The sequence below is a fragment of the Anomaloglossus baeobatrachus genome, chromosome 2 (assembly GCF_048569485.1).
Source record: "Anomaloglossus baeobatrachus isolate aAnoBae1 chromosome 2, aAnoBae1.hap1, whole genome shotgun sequence".
In the NCBI taxonomy this organism is placed as follows: Eukaryota; Metazoa; Chordata; class Amphibia; order Anura; family Aromobatidae; genus Anomaloglossus; species Anomaloglossus baeobatrachus.
In genome coordinates, this window is record NC_134354.1 from 624,999,185 (window position 1) to 625,022,223 (window position 23,039).

General features: G+C 44.3%; 1 protein-coding gene across 4 annotated transcripts in view; it reads right to left on the reverse strand.

Annotated features, from left to right (window-relative positions):
- The window catches only part of ENOX1 (ecto-NOX disulfide-thiol exchanger 1), an 899,109-nt gene that overhangs the window by 28,258 nt on the left and 847,812 nt on the right, over window positions 1-23,039 (reverse strand). For all 4 annotated transcript variants that reach the window (XM_075336870.1, XM_075336871.1, XM_075336868.1 and 1 more), the window contains one exon: window positions 18,940-19,047. In XM_075336870.1, the coding sequence (XP_075192985.1) occupies window positions 18,940-19,047 (108 nt within the window). The remainder of the gene's footprint in view (window positions 1-18,939; window positions 19,048-23,039) is intronic.

Genomic DNA, 23,039 nt, shown 5'->3' on the forward strand with positions numbered 1-23,039 from the left:
TTATTACTCCCTCTCACCCCTCCACGATGGAGAGATTTCTGTACTGACCATGCCAGGAGAGAGCGAGGAAAAAGAGCGAGCGGGGGGGAGGAAAAAGAGCGAGCGGGGGGGGGGAGAGAGCGAGCGGGGGGGGAGAGGAGAGCGAGCGGGGGGGGGAGAAGAGAGCGAGGGAGGGAGAAGAGAGAGAGGGAGGGAGAAGAGAGAGAGGGGGGGGAGAAGAGAGAGAGGGGGGGAGAAGAGAGAGAGGGGGGGGAGAAGAGAGAGAGGGGGGGGAGAAGAGAGAGAGGGGGGGAGAAGAGAGAGAGGGGGGAGAAAAGAGAGGGGGGGGAGAAAAGAGAGGGGGGGGAGAAAAGAGGGGGGGAGAAAAGAGAGAGGGGGAGAGAAGAGAGAGGGGGAGAGAAGAGAGAGGGGGTGGGGAGAAGAGAGAGAGGGGTGGGGAGAAGAGAGAGAGGGGGTGGGGAGAAGAGAGGGGGGGGGTGGGGAGAAGAGAGGGGGGGAGAAGAGAGAGAGGGGGGAGAAGAGAGAGAGGGGGGGGAGAAGAGAGAGAGGGGGGGAGAAGAGAGAGAGGGGGGGAGAAGAGAGAGAGGGGGGGAGAAGAGAGAGAGGGGGGAGAAAAGAGAGGGGGGGAGAAAAGAGGGGGGGAGAAAAGAGGGGGGGGGAAAGAGAGGGGGGGGAGAAAAGAGAGGGGGGGGAGAAAAGAGAGGGGGGGAGAAAAGAGAGGGGGGGGGAGAAAAGAGAGGGGGGGAGAAAAGAGAGGGGGGGAGAAAAGAGAGAGGGGGAGAAAAGAGAGAGGGGGGGAGAAGAGAGAGAGGGGGGGGAAGAGAGAGAGGGGGGGAGAAGAGAGAGGGGGGGAGAAGAGAGAGAGGGGGGGGAAGAGAGAGAGGGGGGGAGAAGAGAGAGAGGGGGGAGAAGAGAGAGAGGGGGGTAGAAGAGAGAGAGGGGGGGAGAAGAGAGAGAGGGGGGGGAGAAGAGAGAGGGGGGGGAGAAGAGAGAGGGGGGGAGAAGAGAGAGAGGGGGGAGAAGAGAGAGAGGGGGGTGAAGAGAGAGAGGGGGGGAGAAAAGAGAGAGGGGGGGAGAAGAGAGAGAGGGGGGGAGAAGAGAGAGAGGGGGGGAGAAGAGAGAGAGAGGGGGGGAGAAGAGAGAGGGGGGGAGAAGAGAGAGAGGGGGAGAAGAGAGAGGGGGGAGAAGAGAGAGGGGGGAGAAGAGAGAGAGGGGGGGAGAAGAGAGAGAGGGGGGGGAGAAGAGAGAGAGGGGGGGGAGAAGAGAGAGAGGGGGGAGAAGAGAGAGAGGGGGGAGAAGAGAGAGGGGGGGAGAAGAGAGAGGGGGGGAGAAGAGAGGGGGGGAGAAGAGAGGGGGGGGAGAAGAGGGGGGGGGAGAAAGAGAGGGGGGGAGAAAAGAGAGAGGAGGAGAGAGAGGGGGGAGAGAGAGGGGGGGAGAAGAGAGGGGGGGAGAAAAGAGAGAGGGGGGAGAAAAGAGAGGGGGGAAAAGAGAGAGAGGGGGGAGAAGAGAGAGAGGGGGGAGAGAGAGGGGGGGAGAAAAGAGAGAGGGGGGAGAAGAGAGAGAGGGGGGGAGAAGAGAGAGAGGGTGGCGAGAAGAGAGTGGGGAAAGAATGGGGGGGGGGGGCAGAGGTGTTCTGTCACCAACTGTCTCCACTCTGTGACTTGTGGTGCAGGTGACAGAGTGCAGACAGTTGGTCCCATGCAGCAGGACAGATGGCAGAGCATAGCGGTGACATGCCTGTCAGTGTCTTGCTGCTGGGAGGAGCAGATGATCACACTGCCCGACACCGGCCGCTCTCCTGACATCGCAGCAGAGCGGGCGGGTGGACAGTGTGATCACATACTTACGCGCAGGGGGGGATTCAGCTGAAGAACCCCCCCCCTTGTACTGCACACTGGCGCCCCGTGCCTCACCATTAGCCGGCTCCACACTGACGTCCTCCGGATCCTCCCCTCGATGCTGAGCTGTGACGTGCGGTAGTTACCGCCCACAGCCCTGTCACTCAATCTGAGTGGCGCCGGCATCCTGTGACGTACCCGTCCAGTTTGAGAGCCCGGAAATGCCGGGACGTCAGAGGATGCCGGCGGCCACAGCTCCAGGGGGGTCATGTGACAGGCACTGAGCGTGCAGTATAGCGCCGCTCAGTGCCAGAACTGGAAACAGAAGCCAATGGAGAAGACGCCTAGAAAGGTAAGTATAACTCCTACAGAAAATAAAAAAAATGGTGTGAACCACCCCTTTAAGGTGAAAACAGGCTGGGGGCTGAAGGGGTTAACCACAGATTTCCAACTTTCACAAGTGGAATAGGTAAAAAAAGGCCCCATAATGTGTTACATAATTTCTCTTTAACGTGGCAACACCCCACATGTGACTGTACAGTACTGTTTGGCCACATGGGAGGGCTTGTGAGAGAAGGAGTGCCATTGTACATTTGGAGCACTGATTTTTCCTAGCATAGTTTGTGGACTCCATTTGCAGAGCCCCTAAAGCGTCAGAACAGCAGAAACCCCCTCAAGAGACCACATTTTGAATATTACACACCTCAGGGAACTCATATACAGGTGCAGTGACAATTTTGTCTCTGGAAAACACCCATGGAGTCAAACACAGTGAATATTGCAGGAATAAAAATTGCAAAAGTGCCCAGTACATTGTAGTGCCCGCTCTTTGTGCCCAGCTCATGCTTCTGGAGACATACATCCCGTAAATTAAGCGAGCTATCCTCACTACTACAGAGCCAAACATGTGGAAGTTAACCGTGGTTTAGAAACATTGAGGTGCTCAGCAGGGAGGGGAGAATTTGGGAGGGCAGGTTATGCTGAATTTCATTTTTGGGGAGGGAGCCATGGCTCTCTTCCAGAACCTTTCTGTTACCACTAACATGGAATCGCCCTATATTTCCGTTAAGAGATGATGTACCTGATGAGGTCTTTTTTGTGGGTTGAATTGAATGCTATTTTGTGGCAATTTGGGAACACATTTATCCTGTGGTCTATGTTGTGCACTTATATCAGGGTTTCCATGTACATCTCCGAAATACATAATTCACGTGAAAGCCCCAACAGATCAATTCACTATAATGAGGCAGCAGAGTTATTCCGGACACCATCTGGGCTCTGCTCAGTGGTGTCGTCCTTTTCAAACCTGCGCAAAACTGTTGTTGACTGTACTTTTGTGTAAGCCTAAAAAGACATACAAAAAGATGGACACCCTCGGACCACAGGTCAGACATAGGTTCAAAGTGACTCCCACCTACGCAATTTGTTTTTCAGAGATTTACATAATCCCATGTGTAACCAGGATAAGTGTCAGCTGAGCCTTTTACTGCAATCTTTGGGAGGTAAAATGAACAAAGCAACAGTAGCTGAAGAATTGGCTCTATTTATTTATTTTTTTACACTGTTCACTTTGCGGTATAAGTAATAGGATGGTCTTTATTTCTCAGGTCAGTACAATTATAGAAATACCAAGTTTATATAATTTTGTTTTAGGTTTGGCTACTGGGAAACTTTTTTTTTTGCATCACTAATTTTCAAAGACTATAGTTGTTTTTTTTTATTTCTCTATTGACAGTCATATGAGGCCTTGTTTTTTGCAGAATGAGTTGGAGTTTTTATTGGTACCATTGTGGGCCATATAATATTCTTTGATCCCTTTCTATTATGATTTTTGGAGGCAGAATTCAGAAGAAATAGGAATTTAATTTTTTTATAAATTTTATTTCCATGCTATTCACCCGTGTCATAAAATTAGTAAGACAAATTTATTTTTCTGGTCAGTACAATTACAGCGATACCACATTTATATTGGTATTTTGTGTTTTTATATTTTACACAATTAAATAAAATTTATAGAAAAAAAAAATGTTTCTTGCATTGCTGTATTCTGAAAGATAGCTTTTTAATTTTTTCACTGACAGAGCTGTATGGTGGCTTGCAGGACAAGATAAGGTGTTCAGCAATACAAAATATGTACTTTTTAATTTATTTTAATATACATATTTATTGGTATAATATTTTATTCATTTTTTTGTACTTTATTTTCAGATTTTTACATTTTTTCACTCTTTTACTTAGTTTGTAAGTGGGACATCAACTTTTATTAGTCTGATCACTGGACGCTGGTATAATGTATTGCAACGCGCAAGCACCAATCAGTACCGGCTTCCTTCTCCCCACCTTAGTACGGTTAAATAATTATAATAATTATAATTAACAAGAAGTGAGTGGCAGCTGCAACACTCACTTCCTGTTTACTTAGATGTCCGAAGGAAGAGAAAAAGACGCCAGCGCCGATCGTTTGCAGGGCTTGCGTGTAATAATGTCATGTGCGCCCTGAGAATGCAAGTTCCAACATCGCTGAAGCTGCTGGCATGGAGGGAAGTATAGGCTTTGTGATTTTTATGGGGGCGAACATGGGGAACGAGAATGGATTGTCCAAGTAGTGTACAACCCCTTTAATAGGTAGGTAAACAATTGTAATTTTGGGCCCATAGTCAGGAAACTCCCAGGTATAAATACCATTTAGACCCCCTTCACACATCCGTGAAAATCGCGCACGTTTTTCACGGACGTGTCAAAGGTGCGTATATCCCTCCGTGTGCCGTGTGTATGGCACAACGTGTGTTCTCTGTGTGTTATCCGTGATAACACATTGAGATCGGGAACTTTCTGTTCACCTGTCCCTGGCATTGCTGTCCATGGTGCTGAACTTCAGTCTCCGGTCCTGCCGACTCCCCGCTGCTGCTGCTTCCGCCCGCAGTGGAGTGAATATGCGATGCGCATAATGAGCGGGGGTCGGAAGCGAATGACAGCAGCGATAGAGACTGCAGCACTGGTGACAGGTGAGTATAGATTTTTTTTTTTTACCAACACGTGTTTTTTCTCTGATGTGTGTCCCACGGATCACATCCGTGTGGTCCGTGTGCGGAGAAAAAAAGAACATGTCTACGTGTGGGGCACATGTATGCGCCACACGTACACACGGTCCATAGCAAAATACTGATTTTAATGGGTCTACGTGTGCCCAAGTCTCTGGCATGTGAGGAAACGGACCAAACACGTACCGGAGACACAGATGCGTGAAGGGGGCCTAAGAGTGTATAGTCACTCCTCAAAAAGGGGGGTGTACAAACAGGAACACCAAAAATTGTTATAAATTCCAAGCACTGATTAGACACGTATCAATCAATCAGGTCTTGGCCCAGAAGCGAAGATCCAGTATGTCTGGGAGAATTGCAAAAGTCTTGAAAAATAAGAGTCAACAGTGTAAATGTTGAGTCTTTAAATTCACTTGATGTATTTGGCAATAAAAGTTTAAAATGAAACACCATAGAAACATCTGTTCTAAAACATTGAAGCATCAGGCTTTGTAAAGACCAAAATTTGTGACATGCTCAAAACGTTAGGCCAAGACTGTAAACTACACAATTAGCCAACACTATTCAAATAAAAGAAGAGTGAAATAGTAGCATAAAAAACATTAGGTAGAGATGCTACAAAATCACAATGCTATAAGTTTACAACTATCGTGAGTTCTGGACAATGAGTGACAGCAAACACATAGTAGGGTTCTTCTGTTCCGTATCGTTCTGAAATCTCATATGTACGCGCTCATCTATAGTAAATGCACATTTAAATATATGATTCTGCAATCTCTCTTACACAGGATAAACAATTCTAATATAGGCCATTATTCAGTCACTGTGTAATTAGTGTTTTTAACAGACACAAAAATCAATTTTAAAACAATAGATTTGCTTCCTCCCTTCATCCTTTTCAAATCTGTAATTATTTTATTCAACCAGAGAATTAATTTAAAAACTAATTTCTCTCCCATTTTCTTTCTTAAGTAGAAAAAGCAAGGAAGTTTACAGTGAGTGAAGGAGCACGGTTCATGGAGATAAAGCCAGTTACCGATTGAAACTATGATATCAAATCCCATTAGCAAAATTAAAAAAAAAAAAAAATTAATTTACCCTTTATTGATGTCCAGCAGCTCCGTCATTTCTTTAGTGGCAGCGGCGGTTATTTCTATAGTGACCAGGGCTAGGTACTATAGATCTAATGAATAAGGGTGGAACCTGCAGTACTTGGCCTCGGTCACTATAGTTTTGAAAGAGCAGTTGTGTTCCAAGAACTTCCTTCTGCCAGCGGTGTCCGTAACAGCTGATTGGTGGGGGAAATTAATGATGGGTTGTCGATTAAAGAAAGAAAAAAAAGAAAGAAAAAAAAAAAAAGGTGGCCAAACCCTGTCTTTATAGTCTCAATAAAATTGTGGAGCATCTAAGACTGCTTTCACACATCAGTTTTTTGGCATCAGGCACGATCCGGCAAAAAAAAGGATCAGTTGCATTAGTTTTTTCCATCATTTCCTTCAGTTTTTTGACAGATCCGGTGTGATACTGAGCATGCTCAGTTCAAAAAACCGGATCCGGCGGCCGGATCAGTTTTTGCCGGATCCGGCGTCCATAGGCTTCCATTAGAAAACACGCTGTATTGCGCCGGATCCGTTTTTTTTTTGCCGGACACAAAAACATTCACTTCAACGTTTCATCCGGCCACCGGACAAGTAAATTTTGCCGGATCCAGCAAAAAACGGATGAAACGCAAGGCCATCCGGCACAATCCGGTGCTAATGAATGTCTTTGGGGGAAAAAACGGATCCAGTGGAAACCGACGCCGTATACATTTTTTTCATGCTTTTGCCGGATTGTGCCTAATGGAAAAAAACTGATGTGTGAAAACAGCCTAAGAGAAAAAAGGTCCCTTTACATGACAGATTTCAGCTCACAAGTGCGGATTGCTTCATCAATTGGCGCTTAGTTAAAGGCATGTTCAGACAGGTCAATACAAACCAGGTGAGGACAGAGTAATTGTTAATCTAATTATTCTATCCCCATACAGCATGCATTGAGCTTTGTTTTACGCCGCATAAATTGACCTGCAGTGTGTGTTTTAAATCTGCAAGATAACATACTTTCAAGAGATCTTGACAAGTTTTATGTGCAGATTTTCCCCATACACTTGCATTAGGGTGGTGTGACACACAGCGACGACGACAACGACGTCGCTGCTACGTCACCATTTTCTGTGACGTTGCAGCGACGTCCCATCGCTGTCGCTGTGTGTGACATCCAGCAACGACCTGGCCCCTGCTGTGAGGTCGCCGGTCGTTGCTGAATGTCCAGCTTCATTTTTTGGTCGTCGCTCTCCCGCTGTGACGCACACATCGCTGTGTGCGACAGCGAGAGAGCGACGAAATGAAGCGAACAGGGAGCAGGAGCCGGCGTCTGGCAGCTGTGGTAAGCTGTAACCAGGGTAAACATCGGGTAACCAAGGCAAGACCTTTTCCTGGTTACCCGATATTTACCTTCGTTACCAGCGTCCGCCCTCGCTGCCAGTGCCGGCACCCTGCTCTCTGCACATGTAGCTGCAGTACACATCGGGTAATTAACTGGATATGTACTGTAGCTAGGAGTGCAGGGAAGCCAGCGCTAAGCGGTGTGCGCGGCTCCCTGCTCTCTGCACATGTAGCTGCAGTACACATCGGGTAATTAACTGGATATGTACTGTAGCTAGGAGTGCAGGGAGCCAGCGCTAAGCAGTGTGCGCGGCTCCCTGCTCTCTGCACATGTAGCACAGCGACGCGTGTCGTTATGATCGCTGCTGCTTCTGCTGTGTTTGACAGCTAAGCAGCGATCCTAACAGTGACTTACAAGGTCGCTGTTGTGTCACATAAAATGGTGACGCAACAGCGACGTCGTTGTCGCTATGTGTGAGTCCAGCTTTAGATGCACAAAAATTCACAGGTAAACACGTTTTTAATGGGTTTACGAAGCAAAAACACACTAAAAATGCATGTAATCAGCACATGTCTGTATGAAAGTTTTGTCAAAGCCAAATACTAGAAGTATCAATGACAAGACAGCTTTATTTAAAACATGAAGAAAAAGTGAAAAAAGTGACAAAAACTGGAGCGTCAAAAACACAATAAAAACTCAAGTATAAAATAGACAAAAAACCCCAATCCAATTAACAAATGCAGAGATGCTACAAAAAGTCTACATCATCATCATCAAAAGCGCACTAAAACCTCATTGTGGGAATAAAGCCTTAGGCGAGCTTTGCACGTTGCGACATCGCAAGCCGATGCTGCGATGTCGCACGCGATAGTCCCCACCCCCGTCGCAGGTACGATATCTTGTGATAGCTGGCGTAGCGAAAATTATCGCTACGCCAGCTTCACATGCACTCACCTGCCCTGCGACCGTCGCTCTGGCCGTCGCCCTGCCTCCTTCCTAGCGACGTCACACGGCAGGCGGCCAATAGCGGCGGAGATGAGCAGGATGTAAACATCCCGCCCACCTCCTTCCTTCCGTAGAGCCGCCGGCGGCAGGTAAGGTGAAGTTCCTCGCTCCTGCGGCGTAACACACAGCGATGTGTGCTGCCGCAGGAACGAGGAACAGCATCGTACCATCACTGCAGCAAAATTATGGAAAAGTCGGAGCTTGCAACGATGATACGATAACGACGCTTTTGCGCTCGTTTATCGTATCATCTAGGATTTACACACTACGACATCGCAAGTGATGCCGGATGTGCGTCACTTTCGATTTGACAAGAAACAAATGGGGACGGCACCACTTTGAATAAATAGATTACGTAAGTGTGCTCCAACCCATAAATAGAACTTAGAACACAACACATGGGAAAGAGTGGGCACAACTACACCAAACATGTACTGGAAAATCCAGAATAATGGAATGAAGCAAGAGGAGTCCCTTGTTGCATGCAAAAAGTGTGAAAAAGTTTATTAATAAACACAGAGAAATATTATTAAGAACACTTAAAACTGGGAAAGATCAAAGGGGTGATCCACCCATGAACAGATTAGCACATCACCACTAAAACCTCATGAAATAATGCAGATGGGGCAAATCACATAGGCTCAAAAATAGCAGTACCAGAGAACAGTATACAGCAATACATAGTCACCAAATGTAGGACTAACATAAATATGGTAGAGATCAAAGAGAGCCAATACAATACCAGATGAGTAAATAATGAGAGAGGAAGTGTGGGTGCGCCTGTTCTTAATAATATTTCTCTGTGTTTATTAATAAACTTTTTCACACTTTTTGCATGCAACAAGGGACTCCTCTTGCTTCATTCCATTATTCTGGATTTTCCAGTACATGTATGGTGTAGTTGTGCCCACTCTTTCCCATGTGTTGTGTTCTACTTTCGATTTGACCCCATCGCACCTGCGATGTCGTAGTGTGCAAAGCCGCCCTTAGGGTACGGGCCCATCATCAGGAGCCACGGCGTCCTGGACATGTTGGGTCCTGACCTGCAGGGCCGTGAGTCTCTTCCACAGGAGAACATAAATGCTCATGCCCGCGATCAGGGTTCAGGGCGCTGCGGTCTCTTGCTTGTGTTCTTCCTACTGGGAACACTAGCGACTCCGCAGCAAAGAAATTACAAGCTTGCGGCTCGAAAAGTCGCACCGCAAGTCAGTTTTTGCTATGGGCTGTACATTCACGATGGGCATGAGATTTCTATAAATCCCATCCACTATGCTTGTATTATACAAAGCAGCATTTTGGATACAGCGAAAACATTCTGCGTCTAAAATGCTGCAAACACGGATTGTGGGCACGCAGCCTTATAAGTAAAACATTGCTTCTGAATTTCATCTCGGAGTGATTGCATGTCAGCGAGGTATCTAGCACATACGGCACCTCCTGTTTTGTTAGGGAGATGTGGATGCCACTAGAGATGATATCATGGCCAACGTAAAAGATCTAATGGCTAACCAGTGGCACGTCTAGATGGGCCAAAGATCAGGAACGCTCATTCGCCAATTATTGGCCGGTGTGACAAGGTCTTAATATTGAACAAGAGCGGAAAGGCAGTTGATAAGCTAATTACACATTCAGGATCCTAAAGGCCCCGTCACACTAAGCAACATCGCTAGCAACATCGCTGCTAACGAACAACTTTTGTGACGTAACAGCGATGTTGCTAGTGATGTCGCTGTGTGTGACATCCAGCAACAACCTGGCCCCTGCTGTGAGGTTGTTGGTTGTTGCTGAATGTCCTGGGCCATTTTTTAGTTGTTGCTGTCCCGCTGTGAAGCACAGATCGCTGTGTGTGACAGCGAGACAGCAACAACTGAATGTGCAGGAAGCAGGAGCCGGCTTCTGCGGACACTGGTAACCACAGTAAACATCGGGTAACCAAGAAGCCCTGTCCTTGGTTACCCGATATTTACCTTCGTTACCAGCCTCTTCCACTCTCACTGTCAGTGCCGGCTCCTGCTCCTTGCACGTGTAGCAGAGTACACGTCGGGTAATTAACCCCATGTGTACTGTAGCTAGGAGAGCAGGGAGACAGCACTAAGCAGTGTGCGCGGCTCCCTGCTCTCTGCACATGTAGCTACAGCACACATCGGGTAATTAACCCGATGTGTGCTGTAGCTAGGAGAGCAGGGAGCCAGCGCTAAGCGGTGTGCGCTGCTCCCTGCTCTCTGCACATGTAGCTGCAGCACACATCGGGTAATTAACCCGATGTGTGCTGTAGCTAGGAAAGCAGGGAGCCAGCGCTAAGCGGTGTGCGCTGCTCCCTGCTCTGTGCACATATAGCTGCAGCACACATCGGGTAATTAACCCAATGTGTGCTGTAACTAGGAGAGCAGGGAGCCAGTGCTAAGCGGTGTGCACTGCTCCCTGCACGTGTAGCTGCGTGCGCTGGTAACCAAGGTAAATATCGGGTTGGTTACCCGATATTTACCTTAGTTACCAAGCGCAGCATCTTCCACGCAGCGCTGCTGGCTGGGGGCTGGTCACTGGTTGCTGGTAAGCTCACCAGCAACTCGTGTAGCCACGCTCCAGTGATCCCTGCCAGGTCAGGTTGCTGGTGGGATCGCTGGAGCGTCGCAGTGTGACATCTCACCAGCAACCTCCTAGCAACTTACCAGCGATCCCTATCAGGTTTGATCGTTGTTGGGATCGCTGGTAAGTTGTTTAGTGTGACTGGGCCTTAACACCCGAGCAGAGTCACACAAGGCCGTCAATTTACTTATAGCCTCTGAAGAATCCATTCTAAGAACATTGCATTTTCTCTTTTACTCTTCTCTGACATATATTTTATAGAGAATGAAAGTATTTAGTCAAATAGATGCAAATAGTGCAAAGTGGACCGCTCCTCTCTTAGCCAGTAACGATCCACAGATAAATAACTATATAGAGAAAATGTAATGAACATTGCTTAGCGGCCAGGTACTGTGTGTATGGCCCCTGACCCACACATTGAGAGGCTGTTTAGCGCTCTTATAAAGCATTACGGGTATTATTTTGGGTTATAGACACTTCAATATTATTAGAGAATTTGTATAAACTACTAGATGTAACCCAGGTAGACAATTAGTATATGTCGGTAAACCTAAATGTAGGGTGTAGATTTATCTCAGTGTTGACTCAACAATCACTAGACTAAATTGCAAGAGGGGGAAAAAAAGCAGGCATATTTCTATTAAAACATGGCTTATTGAACGTCTCACGTGTTCTATTCATAGTCGACATGCTCATGCATAAAACATTTTAACTTTAGCGGAGAGCTATTTCTGTGAGCCATAAGCTTCATTATACTCTGTAGTAGTAATGATATTAGGGTTACACATTTACATGGTACTGAGCTTTCCATACACATAGTAAATGAGCACTGCGTATCTTTCACAGCGTGCTTAAAGGTAATCTAGCAGCAAGACTTCATCCCTAAACTTTTTACAGTGGGGAACATAAGTATTTGATCCACTGCCGATTTTGCATGTTTTCCCACTTACAAAGAATTCAGAGGTCCATCATTTTTATCGTAGGTACACCTCAACGGTGACAGACAGAATAAAAAAAAAATCAGAAAATCTCATTGTATGATTTTTAAATAATTAAAGGGAACCTGTCACCAGATCTGTTGACCATAAGCTGCAGCCACCACCAGTGGACTCTTATATACTGCTGTATATAAGAGCCCAGGCCGCTGTGTGTAACATAAAAATGACTTTATAAGGCTATGTGCCCACGGATGTATCCGCAGGTACGAGTGCATGTTTCCCGCAGCTGCCCGCCGGCGTCCGCAGCTATTTTTAGTTGCTAGATTCCAGCGGAATAGCTGCGGGAAACATGCGGACATTCATGCGGCTTACCTGCGGACGTCCCGGCCTCTTATCTCCATAGCGGAGGGCCGGGACATCCGCAGGTAATTCCGCATGAATAATTGACATGCAATTATACATGCGGATGCCTACATCCGCAGCATGGTCGGCAGCCACACTTTCCGCAGCGTGGACACAGCACTCCCCATGTCCCATAGGATAACATGGGGAGTGACTGTACATGCTAAAACCTGCGGATTTATCTGGAAAATCCAGAAAAATCCGCAGGTTTTCCACGGCAAAATCCGCAGATGCAAGCTCCCGTGGGCACATAGCCTAATAATCACCAAAACGATTGGTTCGGTGCATACTGGTCAGATAGATGTCTACGTTCTCCAGGTGCAGCGCCTCCTCTTTCGGCCATGTTTGTCCTGCTTAGGGCAGATCAAAGTATTGTAGTGCGTCTGCGCAGGACCTCAATGCCGTTGCGCGTGCATGACGTAGGACGCGTCAGATACCCAGGCTTCAGAAGAATGAGAATAAAGTAACCCTCTATAAAGCCTGCCCTATAGATGTGCTTTCATATATCAAGTTGAGACCAAATGTCTTGGGTTAATTAATAAGATTAAACAAGCTTGAAATGTAAGCAAAGGAGGCTTCCCACTTTAGGATATAGTGAGGAAAGTGCACGAGGGTCTATAGGGCATAATGCAATGAAAAGACAGCACAAATATAGTACAGTATTTGGTTTTGTCTGACTTGTTCTATACAAATAAAATTGGATGACATCTGTTAATAGTTGACTAACAAGTCATAAATAAATTAAGTAGAATGTCACCTTAGTTGTACAAATTTTGTTCATGTTAGTAGCTAACATGTTGATGCAACAAAAAGAACATTAAGGATGTGCCCCTGGATGTTCTCACTGTGATTTCCCTAAGCTCTGGGAAAGTTCTGCATTGAAGATTTTCTTCCCAGTCTATTCCATATGGAATCAGCCAAACTGATGCAGCTAGGCGCTTTAATTATAAAGGTGGCACCGGCCTGGGGTCCGCCTGCTAGAACATGCACCTGCCAAACATCCAGAGCGAAACAACTTGAATATGTGCAAAATCTCATTTCATGAGGTGCAACAATGTATTGTTTGTTGTTATGGAAGACTGGCTCTCTGAGTGATATGTAACTCATTGAAAAAATGTGTGTAATTCATTGGAATGATACAGGACATATATCATCATTATGGAACTGCCGGTAAACATGCAGCTGCCTTTGACAAACTAATTTAATCTAACACTACGTGACATAGTAAATTTTAATTACTACACTTCATATCCTCTATAATACTAATAACAATTTCCATCTGTAAAATATAAAAATCATCAATACATACTGATGTAGCAGTGTTACTTGGATATTTTTAAACTGATTTTACTTAATGAGTCTTTACGTAGATCAGCAAATGTGAGAATTAGTCTGTGTGCACACGCAGTGTTTTTATCATATTTTTGTCTACAGATTTTAATCAATATTGCTAGAAGAAATGCATCCCAGCAAAGTCTATGAGAATCCTGACTTGCTGTGCACATGTTGCTTCTTTTTTCCTTGCAGATATTGGTGCTGAAAAAAGCAGCGCCATGTCAATTCTTTCTCCTGCAGATATAATCCTCTGCAGTTCTCATGCTTGATCACTGCAGTGAATTATTTCTCTCAGTTCTGCACTGACACTTTGCCTTACACACCATGCATCCAGCATGGTCTGTGAGGCTCTCGGTAGCTCAGTAACCCAGAGTCGTCATTGTATCGACCCAGGATTCTCATGGCAGCGATCGGGTCCCTGTGATCGCATTACAAGGATCCGCTTGCCAGGGAGAGGCAAGCAATTCCTCTCCCTGTCTCCTGAATGCTGCGATTGCAGCATTCAGGGGGTTAAATTGCTGGGAGTGGTGCGGGAACTGCTCCAGGCACTAAGAGCTGAGTGCAGGCTGTGTGCAACATCAGCCGGAGACCTGCCAGCGATTGCGTGGGTACAGTGCAGAAACCCCCGTAATCACCATAGCTAAAAAAAACCCCAAAAAACAAAAACAAATGGAAAAAAATGTGCAAACACAATACAAAATGCATGTTTTTTTCTAGTGCGTTTTTCCTGCCAAAACATGTTTTGTGTGCAGAAAATCTGCTACGTGGGCACATACTCTTATAATGTACATTTTAATAAACAACTTAAAAGATTGGGGCTGCTAATTGATATGGACATTCTTTTTGTGGACTGCTTGATTACCAAGCTTTTTTTGTTGCCAGTAGTTTAGACATTAATGGCTGTGTGTTGACTTATTTATAGGGCACACAAAATTTACACTGTTATACAACCTGTACACAGAGTACTTTACATTGTATCAAAGTGTCATATAAATTATATAAAATATTTACAAAATAAAAACGGTGTACTCATGTTTGTGATGTACTGAGTGTGTGTATAAATGCAGTGTGTCCACCCAGATCCTGTCCAGCGCCATTAACTTGAGAACGACGGCAGCTATAGGCATAGAAGTGGTGTCTAGGTATAGTAAAGTAGCCATGCGCTACGCAATGAAACCACCTATAGCGCCACCTGGTGGAAAACAACAAAGTTAGCATTTTTATCTCGAAAACGGAACGAGATAGCGGAAAAAAGTGAATTACAAAGTTGAAGGGCATCATCAATTCAATACGAATTGACACCTTGCATACAGAAATGCTATGATTAGAACGTGTACAACTCACAAGGCTTCGGACGTGAAGCGATACCTCATGGAGACCTTCCTACAAGTCATTGGGTATGGTGGCTGCGAGGAGTGGCCTCCACGCTCAACTCACCTGACCCCATTGGACTTCTTTCTGTGAGGTCACATCAACCAGCAGGTGTATGTGACCCCTCCACCAACATTGCCGGACCTACAACTACGTATTACAGATGCTTGTGCAAACCTGTCACCTACCATATTGCACAACGTGCAGCAAGATACAGTATGCTGTCCAGAGTCCAGATGTGCATTGCAGCTGATGGTGGCCACTTTGAGCATCAAAGTTAAAATGAGCGCCATATGCGTGACCAGCATTCAATGTTTGGGGGGGGGGGGGGTCATGGGTTTCATATCATAACATTTCTGTATGCAAGGTGTCGATTCGTATTGAATTGATGATGCCCTACAATTTTTTAATTCCCTTTTTTTCTCTATCTCGTTCCATTTTCGAGATAAAAATTCTAACTCCGTTGTTTTCCACCAGGTGGTGCTATAGGTTGTTTCATTGCGTAGCGCATGGATATTTTACTATACCTAGACACCACTTCCATGCCTATAGCTGCCGCCGTTCTCAAGTTGATGGACAGGATATGGGTGGACACACTGTATATTATTTTTTTAAATCTCCCTTTATAGAGCAGTGCTACAACTATCTATTACACCTGGGTCTCCATTCATGATCAGATGGGTACACTGGCAGAGATCTGAATGAGGAGTACACTTATCAAGGTGGGGAACTCTTCATTATGCCATTTTCATACATACACAGAGCTGAGGTTGGATCAGTAGACAAGGCCAGACTGACTAACAGCCAGCTCTGCACTTTTGAAATTCTTAGCCAGCTGTCACAGTCAAACCTGGAGGGCGTAGGTACAGCCGCCACTCACTATGTACTAAGCGGTAACTGAAACTGCACTCACCACACTTCTATGACTGAAAGCCCCAGGCTGCTGGAAGAAAATTATATTTATTACTGCCGGCAGCCTTGGACATTCCGTTATAGGAGGCGGACAGTGCGTTTTCAGTCACTTCTAAGCTAATAGTGAGCGGCAGCTGTAACTGCGCCACTAACTGAAAGCTGGCTCTGCACTGATGCAATCCTTAGGTGGCTGTCTACCATAGCTAGGAGTGTGGGTGCAGCCGCTACTCACTATGTGACTGAAACCACACTGACCACACTCCTATGACTGAAAGCCCAAGGCTGCCAGGAAAAATAAAGTTAATCTTCTTGGCAGCGGGCCTCTCAATGCAGAAAACACATGGCGTTAAACTGCTAATAATCTGCATATTGAACCCATCTGCAGGTTAATAATATTTTTTACAGGACAGACTCCCTTTAAAGGTTCCAATGAATCTATAATAAATTTTAGCCAATGTAGCCACAATGTGGAGAATTTGTGTTGGGTCATCAACCACCTCTCTACCTATGAATGTTACAGATTGTTAAAGTTGTATTGTTGAAAGAAAGAAAATCTCAATTCCGTGAAATGTTACACAGAAGCTCTACATTGCTTTATTTTCCGATACATATTATAACTTGTGCTGCGCTTCTAATTGGTCGTTTCACCTGTTCTATATAACTCAGCCATTTTCAATTATACCAGCCATTAAGAGCCCTACGGAAGTTACACTTGGCAGCCCTGGTAAAGCTCATGTTCCTGTTATTTCAGCTGGCACGGTATTCTACAGCGACATATTGGGTAATAAAACAAAAACCGGAATTATCGTCTCTAACTGAACAAATATGAATTCCGAGTAGAATTTACAAACAAGCTAAATAAAACCACTCTCCCAAAAGGATAGATGTTGATATTGTTCCTCTTCACAGATGTGTTTTTTGTCTACTATTTTTTCTTTTATTGGTTAAAAATAAATACATTTTGAAGGCTACACAGTATTAGGTTGTGGGCCTATGCAAATTCATAACCAAAGTACAGCAGAATGCATGAATGTTAGGTTTAAAAAGCCACGTTACTTCACACAACCATATTGCGGTAATATTTTCTCATCAGTAATATGGCTGCAAGACCCAGCTCAACTGCTGGACTTCAGACTCAAACTAACAGAATCATATATGATTTGATGCAGTTGGTTCGGGTCAACAGTCCCATGGTAGGGTCACTTGTGGCTGTGAGTGATGAGAACATGGCTGTAATATGGTCGAGTGAAGAGGCCTTTTTACTTCCTTCTGGTTATATATAACAAAAAAGAAGGAAAGCATCAAAATTGCACAAAAACGCTCCATCAGAGCCCAGCCTTATGGTGCATTTACACTGGAAGATTATCTGCGACGAGCGTTCCTAAGAATAGTGCAGTGTTAGCAATCTGCCAATCACCCGACGAATAAGAAGAATTCTCATTCATTGGGTGAAATGTTCTTTTGGTTTGCCTAAAAGATCATCCATCTTGGCAGCACATCCTCCTGTGTAAACCGGACTTGTGCTTTTCAGAACAATGGCAGCTTATGTGGACTGAACGATTTATTACAGACCATTAAGGAGCATCCAAAGTGCGTTCTCCCAGTCTAAAAAGTCTATTAAATGATTACCAACTGGAAAACATGTTGCCAATCGGTGGTCGTTTAACGAAGCTCATTGGCGGTTATAAATGCTCTTTAACAGAAATATTGACAAACTTGTTGATTCTTTCCAACAACACAACAGCAGAAATGCAAACCGAAACGATAACAGTCCACAAGGATTTCCACCGTTAAAATGTAGACTTCTCATGGATACAATATAAAAAACAGTGCTCAACATATACTTTAAATTAGATTTCTTATGTTTATACTCTATAAAGTCATAGAAAACCCATATATGATGACAAATCAAACAATTTCCAAAGGGATTGTGTTCCAAAAGCAGAATGTTATCAAGTTGTGGCACAGCAGAATATTATCGGTGGTTGCAAGTCTATACTAACCATCAAGATTATTGTAATATCCTATCATTATAGGAGTAAGGAGTAGAGAGAAAACGTATAACTATTACAAAGTAAAAAAAGGCAGTACATTGGGCAGATAAGTTCATATGCGTTAGGATGCAATCCTCTAATTCAAAAAAAGTGATATATTATGTTGTCATTTATACGGATGTGGTTAGTAATAGTGTTAAATTCCTCTTACAGTTGATTAAGAACTTTCTCCACATTACTATTCTTGGGAAAACGTTGTCATTGAGTGACAGGAGGCTAGGGGCTTGTGGTGGTGGGCCTTAGCTCCTGACCACCAAAGAGTCATCAGTGAGGAATTGCTACGTAAGACAAATAGTGCTACTTTATTAAAGGTAAATATAAGCCATGTTTAAGGAGAACTCTAACATTATATTACCAAATACAGTGTAGTTATGGTAGCATAAGCATTATGTATACCTATAAGAAAACATTTTCACTGTTGATCGGCGCTGCCTGTGAGGCGATAAGTACCGAAAGGCTGGGGCTAAAAGTGGACATCAATTCTCAGACAGGCTGCATATAACAAAAAACATTTGTACAAGTTCTTCACTACATGCTTTTGTGCAACTATTTTAGAGCTCAGATTTTGTTGGGAAAAAAAACAGAATCATGTTGCAGACGTGTTGTATGCGAGTTGTAGTTGCACGTGACCTGCATTGATATCGATGGCAAGTGAGGCACATGCAACTTGTGACCGGGGGGACAGATATTGAACAAATTTGCAATTGTGCGACTCAGTAGATCACAGCTCATGATGCAAACTATAAGAAATCATTAGATGTGGTGTTGTGATACGACACAACAGCCTTAATGTTGTGCGCCCTACGGTGAATTTTCCCTCTACGTCCTATAGATTTTCTATGAAGTTTGGAGAGGTGAATTATTACAACAGCAGTAAAGTCACTGAGGCTCCTTGTAAGATCACTGCAATGACACACACTTTCTCTTTTTATATCTAAGAACGTGTTCTAAAATACAACCTACAATTAGCATAACAATGATTGTGTACAATTTTCTGCTTGATGGCACAAGTCTGTGGCTGGTTCTGACTCACCTGTTCCTTGAGAACATTCACTAGGGCATTTACATGTGTTTGTTCTTCCTTGGCTTTCTCTAGTTCACTCTTCTTGTTGTTTAACTCCTCTTGCATTGCTACTAATTGCTGCAAAACAGAACACAAACAGAAAAGTCATTACTGTTTCATGGAAATACTTGCAACACTTTGATGGCTTCCTAAATTGTTATTTATTTGCTTCACGTAAAGGGAATCTGTGAGCAGGTTTTTGCTAAGTAAGCTGAAGCCAGCATGCTGCAAGGGTTAACACAGATATTTCACGGATGCCTGTCTTGCCAAGGTCCGATCTATTTGCTATGTTTGTATAACCAGCAGAACTTATCATTGCTTGAACTACATTGTCACATGCATGACAGTCCGGCACATCTCTCCCTCCGTTTGACATCCCACTGTCAATGCTCAATCTCTATACAGAGCCTGATGTGGGCAGGGGCAGCTCTCTCCTCTCTACTACATGACTTAAGCGGGCTTTACACACTTCGATATCGGTCCCGATATCGCTAGTGTAGGTACCTGCCCCCATCTGTTGCGTGACATGGGCAAATCGCTGCCCGTGCCGCACAACATCACCCAGACCCGTCACACATACTTACCTGCCCGGCGACTTCGCTGTGACCGGCGAACCGCCTCCTTTCTAAGGAGGCGGTCCGTGCGGCGTCACAGCGACGTCACTGAGCGGCTGCCCAATAGCAGCGGAGGGGCGGTGATGAGCGGGACGTAACATCCCGCCCACCTCCTTCCTTCCGCATAGCGGCCGGGAGGCAGGTAAGGAGAGCTTCCTCGTTCCTGCGGTGTTACACGGAGCGATGTGTGCTGCCGCAGGAACGAGGAACAACCTCGTTACTGCTGCAGTAACGATTTTTGAGAATGGACCCCCATGTCACCGATGAGCGATTTTGCACGTTTTTGCAACGATGCAAAATTGCTCATCGGTGTCACACTCAACGGCATCGCTAATGTGGCCGGATGTGCGTCACCAATTCCGTGACCCCAACGAGTTCGCATTAGCGATGTCGTAGCGTGTAAAGCCCCCTTAAATCTAAAAAAATCAGATTATGTCAGAACAGCTGCACTCAGTAATCTAAGTGATACATCATTGGATTCAGGATCTATTTGCCTACATCTTGCTGCCCTCAGATGAGGTAACAAAAACCTCCAGACAGATTCCCTTTAAATTTAATTCTATCCCCATATAAAGGGTTATTTTGTAAGTGAGACGCAGTACTGTGCATTGCAGTTGTTTGTATAGTTTCAGTGTACCAGCCATGAAATGCATTGATCAATGATATTTCACTGCAGTCATTACACAAATATTGTATATCCATATACAAAACTTGCCTGTTATGTAATGATATAGCCACAAAATATTAAATTTCCCGCACTTTAATTTTTTTGCCTTGCACATCACTGCTTTAACGCTATGGATAAAGAATGCCAACAGTGTGCAAAGCAGTAATCAAAGCAAAAGGTGGCTACTTTGAAGAACCTAGAATATAAGACATATTTTCAGTTGTTTCACACTTTTTTGTTAAGTATTTAATTCCATATGTGATAATTCATAGTTTTGATGCCTTCAATGTGAATCTACAATTTTCAAAGTCATGAAAATTAAGAAAACTCTTTGAATGGAAAGGTGTGTCCAAACTTTTGGTCTGTACTGTATATATAACCCCTTTTCACTGTATTTTTCCCAGGTAAGCCAGCATTAATTCTCCTGTAGTGCTCTCAGTCTTTGATTATACGCAAGTGACCCACTGCAGCCGATGATTGCTCGCAGGGGTCATAGTTACTAACACCACTCAGTGATTGTAGACATGATGCTGTACAAGGTGCACTGCCGGAGGATCTGTGCTGGCACATCGGTGGAAAGATGAAAAAGATTCAAGCCAATAAAGTTCAATGTATAACACAACATGCTGATCCAGATGAAGGCACAATCTCCATTAGGCAGCCGCTAATTGCTCCACATTAGGCGACTTGACATACGGCACTCATATGGCATACTTTACATACGGCAATCAAAATAGTTCCCTGAACCAACGGCCCATGCCTGGAATCTAGCACGCACAAACTGTAATATTATATTGTTCAAAAAAGGCATCCAGGTCATCTGGGAACTTGTTTAGTGAATCAGCCATTATCAGCTCACGTGGCAGAGACGTCAATAATCTCACTGCTTTTACAGTAGAGTTGACTTCTGTGATGATCATAAAACCCTGTTTCCTCTAGATATAGAGGATGATCCTAATTCATTATTGCAGAGTTAGATGTAAAAAGATTATATCTTTCAGCAATTATTTTTTATACAAGCAACTGATTAAAGATAAAAAAAAGATATATAATTTAGATAACCCCATTAACTTACAAGATCCCTTATCAATATATGTTTAATTAGATTTCACTAAGGCCTGTTTCACGTCAGTGAAAAACAGACGTTTTTCACTGACGTGTAAAAAACGCATATGTCCCTCCGTGTGCCGTCCGTGTGCTATCCGTGATCCGAGCTCTGTAATTGCACATGGAGATATACTCACCTGTCCCCGCTCCTGCTGTCCGTGGTGCTGAACACTCCGGCTTTGCTGTGTTTCCGCCCCTACTGCAGCTACTTCCGGGTCGGCTGTGCCTGCATACATGAATATGTATGAGAATAAGCAGCTGTCTCTGAAGCAGAGGCCAGAGCGCTGGAGAAGGTGAGTTTAAAATGTTTTTTATTTTCAATGTCCATGTTTTTCTGGTATGTGTTTCAAGGATCACACCATAGTGTGGACCGTGGGACATCAGTGATGCCAGAAAAAAATGGACATGTCTCCGTGCTGCAATCACGGACACGCGTGTAAGCCACACAGAGACACAATCAGTGAACAATCACTGATGTGTGCACAGACCCATTGATTATAATGGGTCTGCGTATGTCATGGATTCTAGTACGTTTAAAAACTAGCACATACGTACCAGAATCACGGATGTGTGAAATAGGCCTAAGAGTGATACCCTACTTGATAAAGTTCCTCCTGAGAAAGGCCAGCTTTCAAATTGCATTTCTAGTCACCTAATAAGCTGTGAAAGCAGGTATAAATATACATTATGTATTCCGATTTATGCGTTATTAAAGGGGTTGTCTGGTTTCAATTAAAAAAAATTATGAAAATTGACAATCCCATTAATTTATTAAATATATGTACATATATATCCAACTATACAAATATATGTATTCATTGCAATAAAATTACTGCCACTGTCTCTGCTGTATACAAATATAATTGACAGAACTCCCTTGTACACGATTCATACTATATACAACGGAGCGATTACTGATAAACTCACAAAAAATTAGAAGGTAAACAATCCCGGTGAAAGCTATGAGCTGCGCATCCCTGGAGAGATAACAGGGTCAAAATTAACAGGGCGTCTAGCAGAGAAAAGAAGGTATAGCAGATTGTCAGATCTCTCCAATACCTGAAGTCTAAAATAATTATCGTTATCAGACAGATATCCGTCAAGCTCTAACATGGCCTCTCCGGTGCTCTTGCATGGCCGAAGCAGCAGGCATCACCAAAGAGCGTGACCAGAAGCCTGGAAGGAAAGTAGAAGGAAGCTACTCGCAATCCTTCGGCTTTGAATAAAATATTTAGTCACAAGATATTCTCCTTGTGTTAAAATGCAGACAAAAATAATAAAAAAAAAGTCAGCATGATTTCAACAAACGTCAAACTTTATTTCTATCCAAACGCTCATTATCTAGTACCAGATGTCTCTAAATTAAACCCAAAAAGCTGAATTCACCATTTCATTATTCATTTGTTACCATGAAATGTGTATGAATTCTGCTACAACAAGCAAGTTTCACCAGGTAAAACCAATGGTGCTTATTCTGTGGCAAATAAACTGGTACACATTCATGTACATAATCTCCCAAGCTTATAACCGGTCACTGAGAGGCAGGCAAGGTTCTGTTGTTCCAATCCTGCAATACAAATGTTTTAATTAGAAAAATTACCATCTGACCCCAACTTCACAAAAAGAGACATTATAAATTTTATGGCTCCCCGTAAAGGTCAGCCAAGCCCTGAGATAGGTTT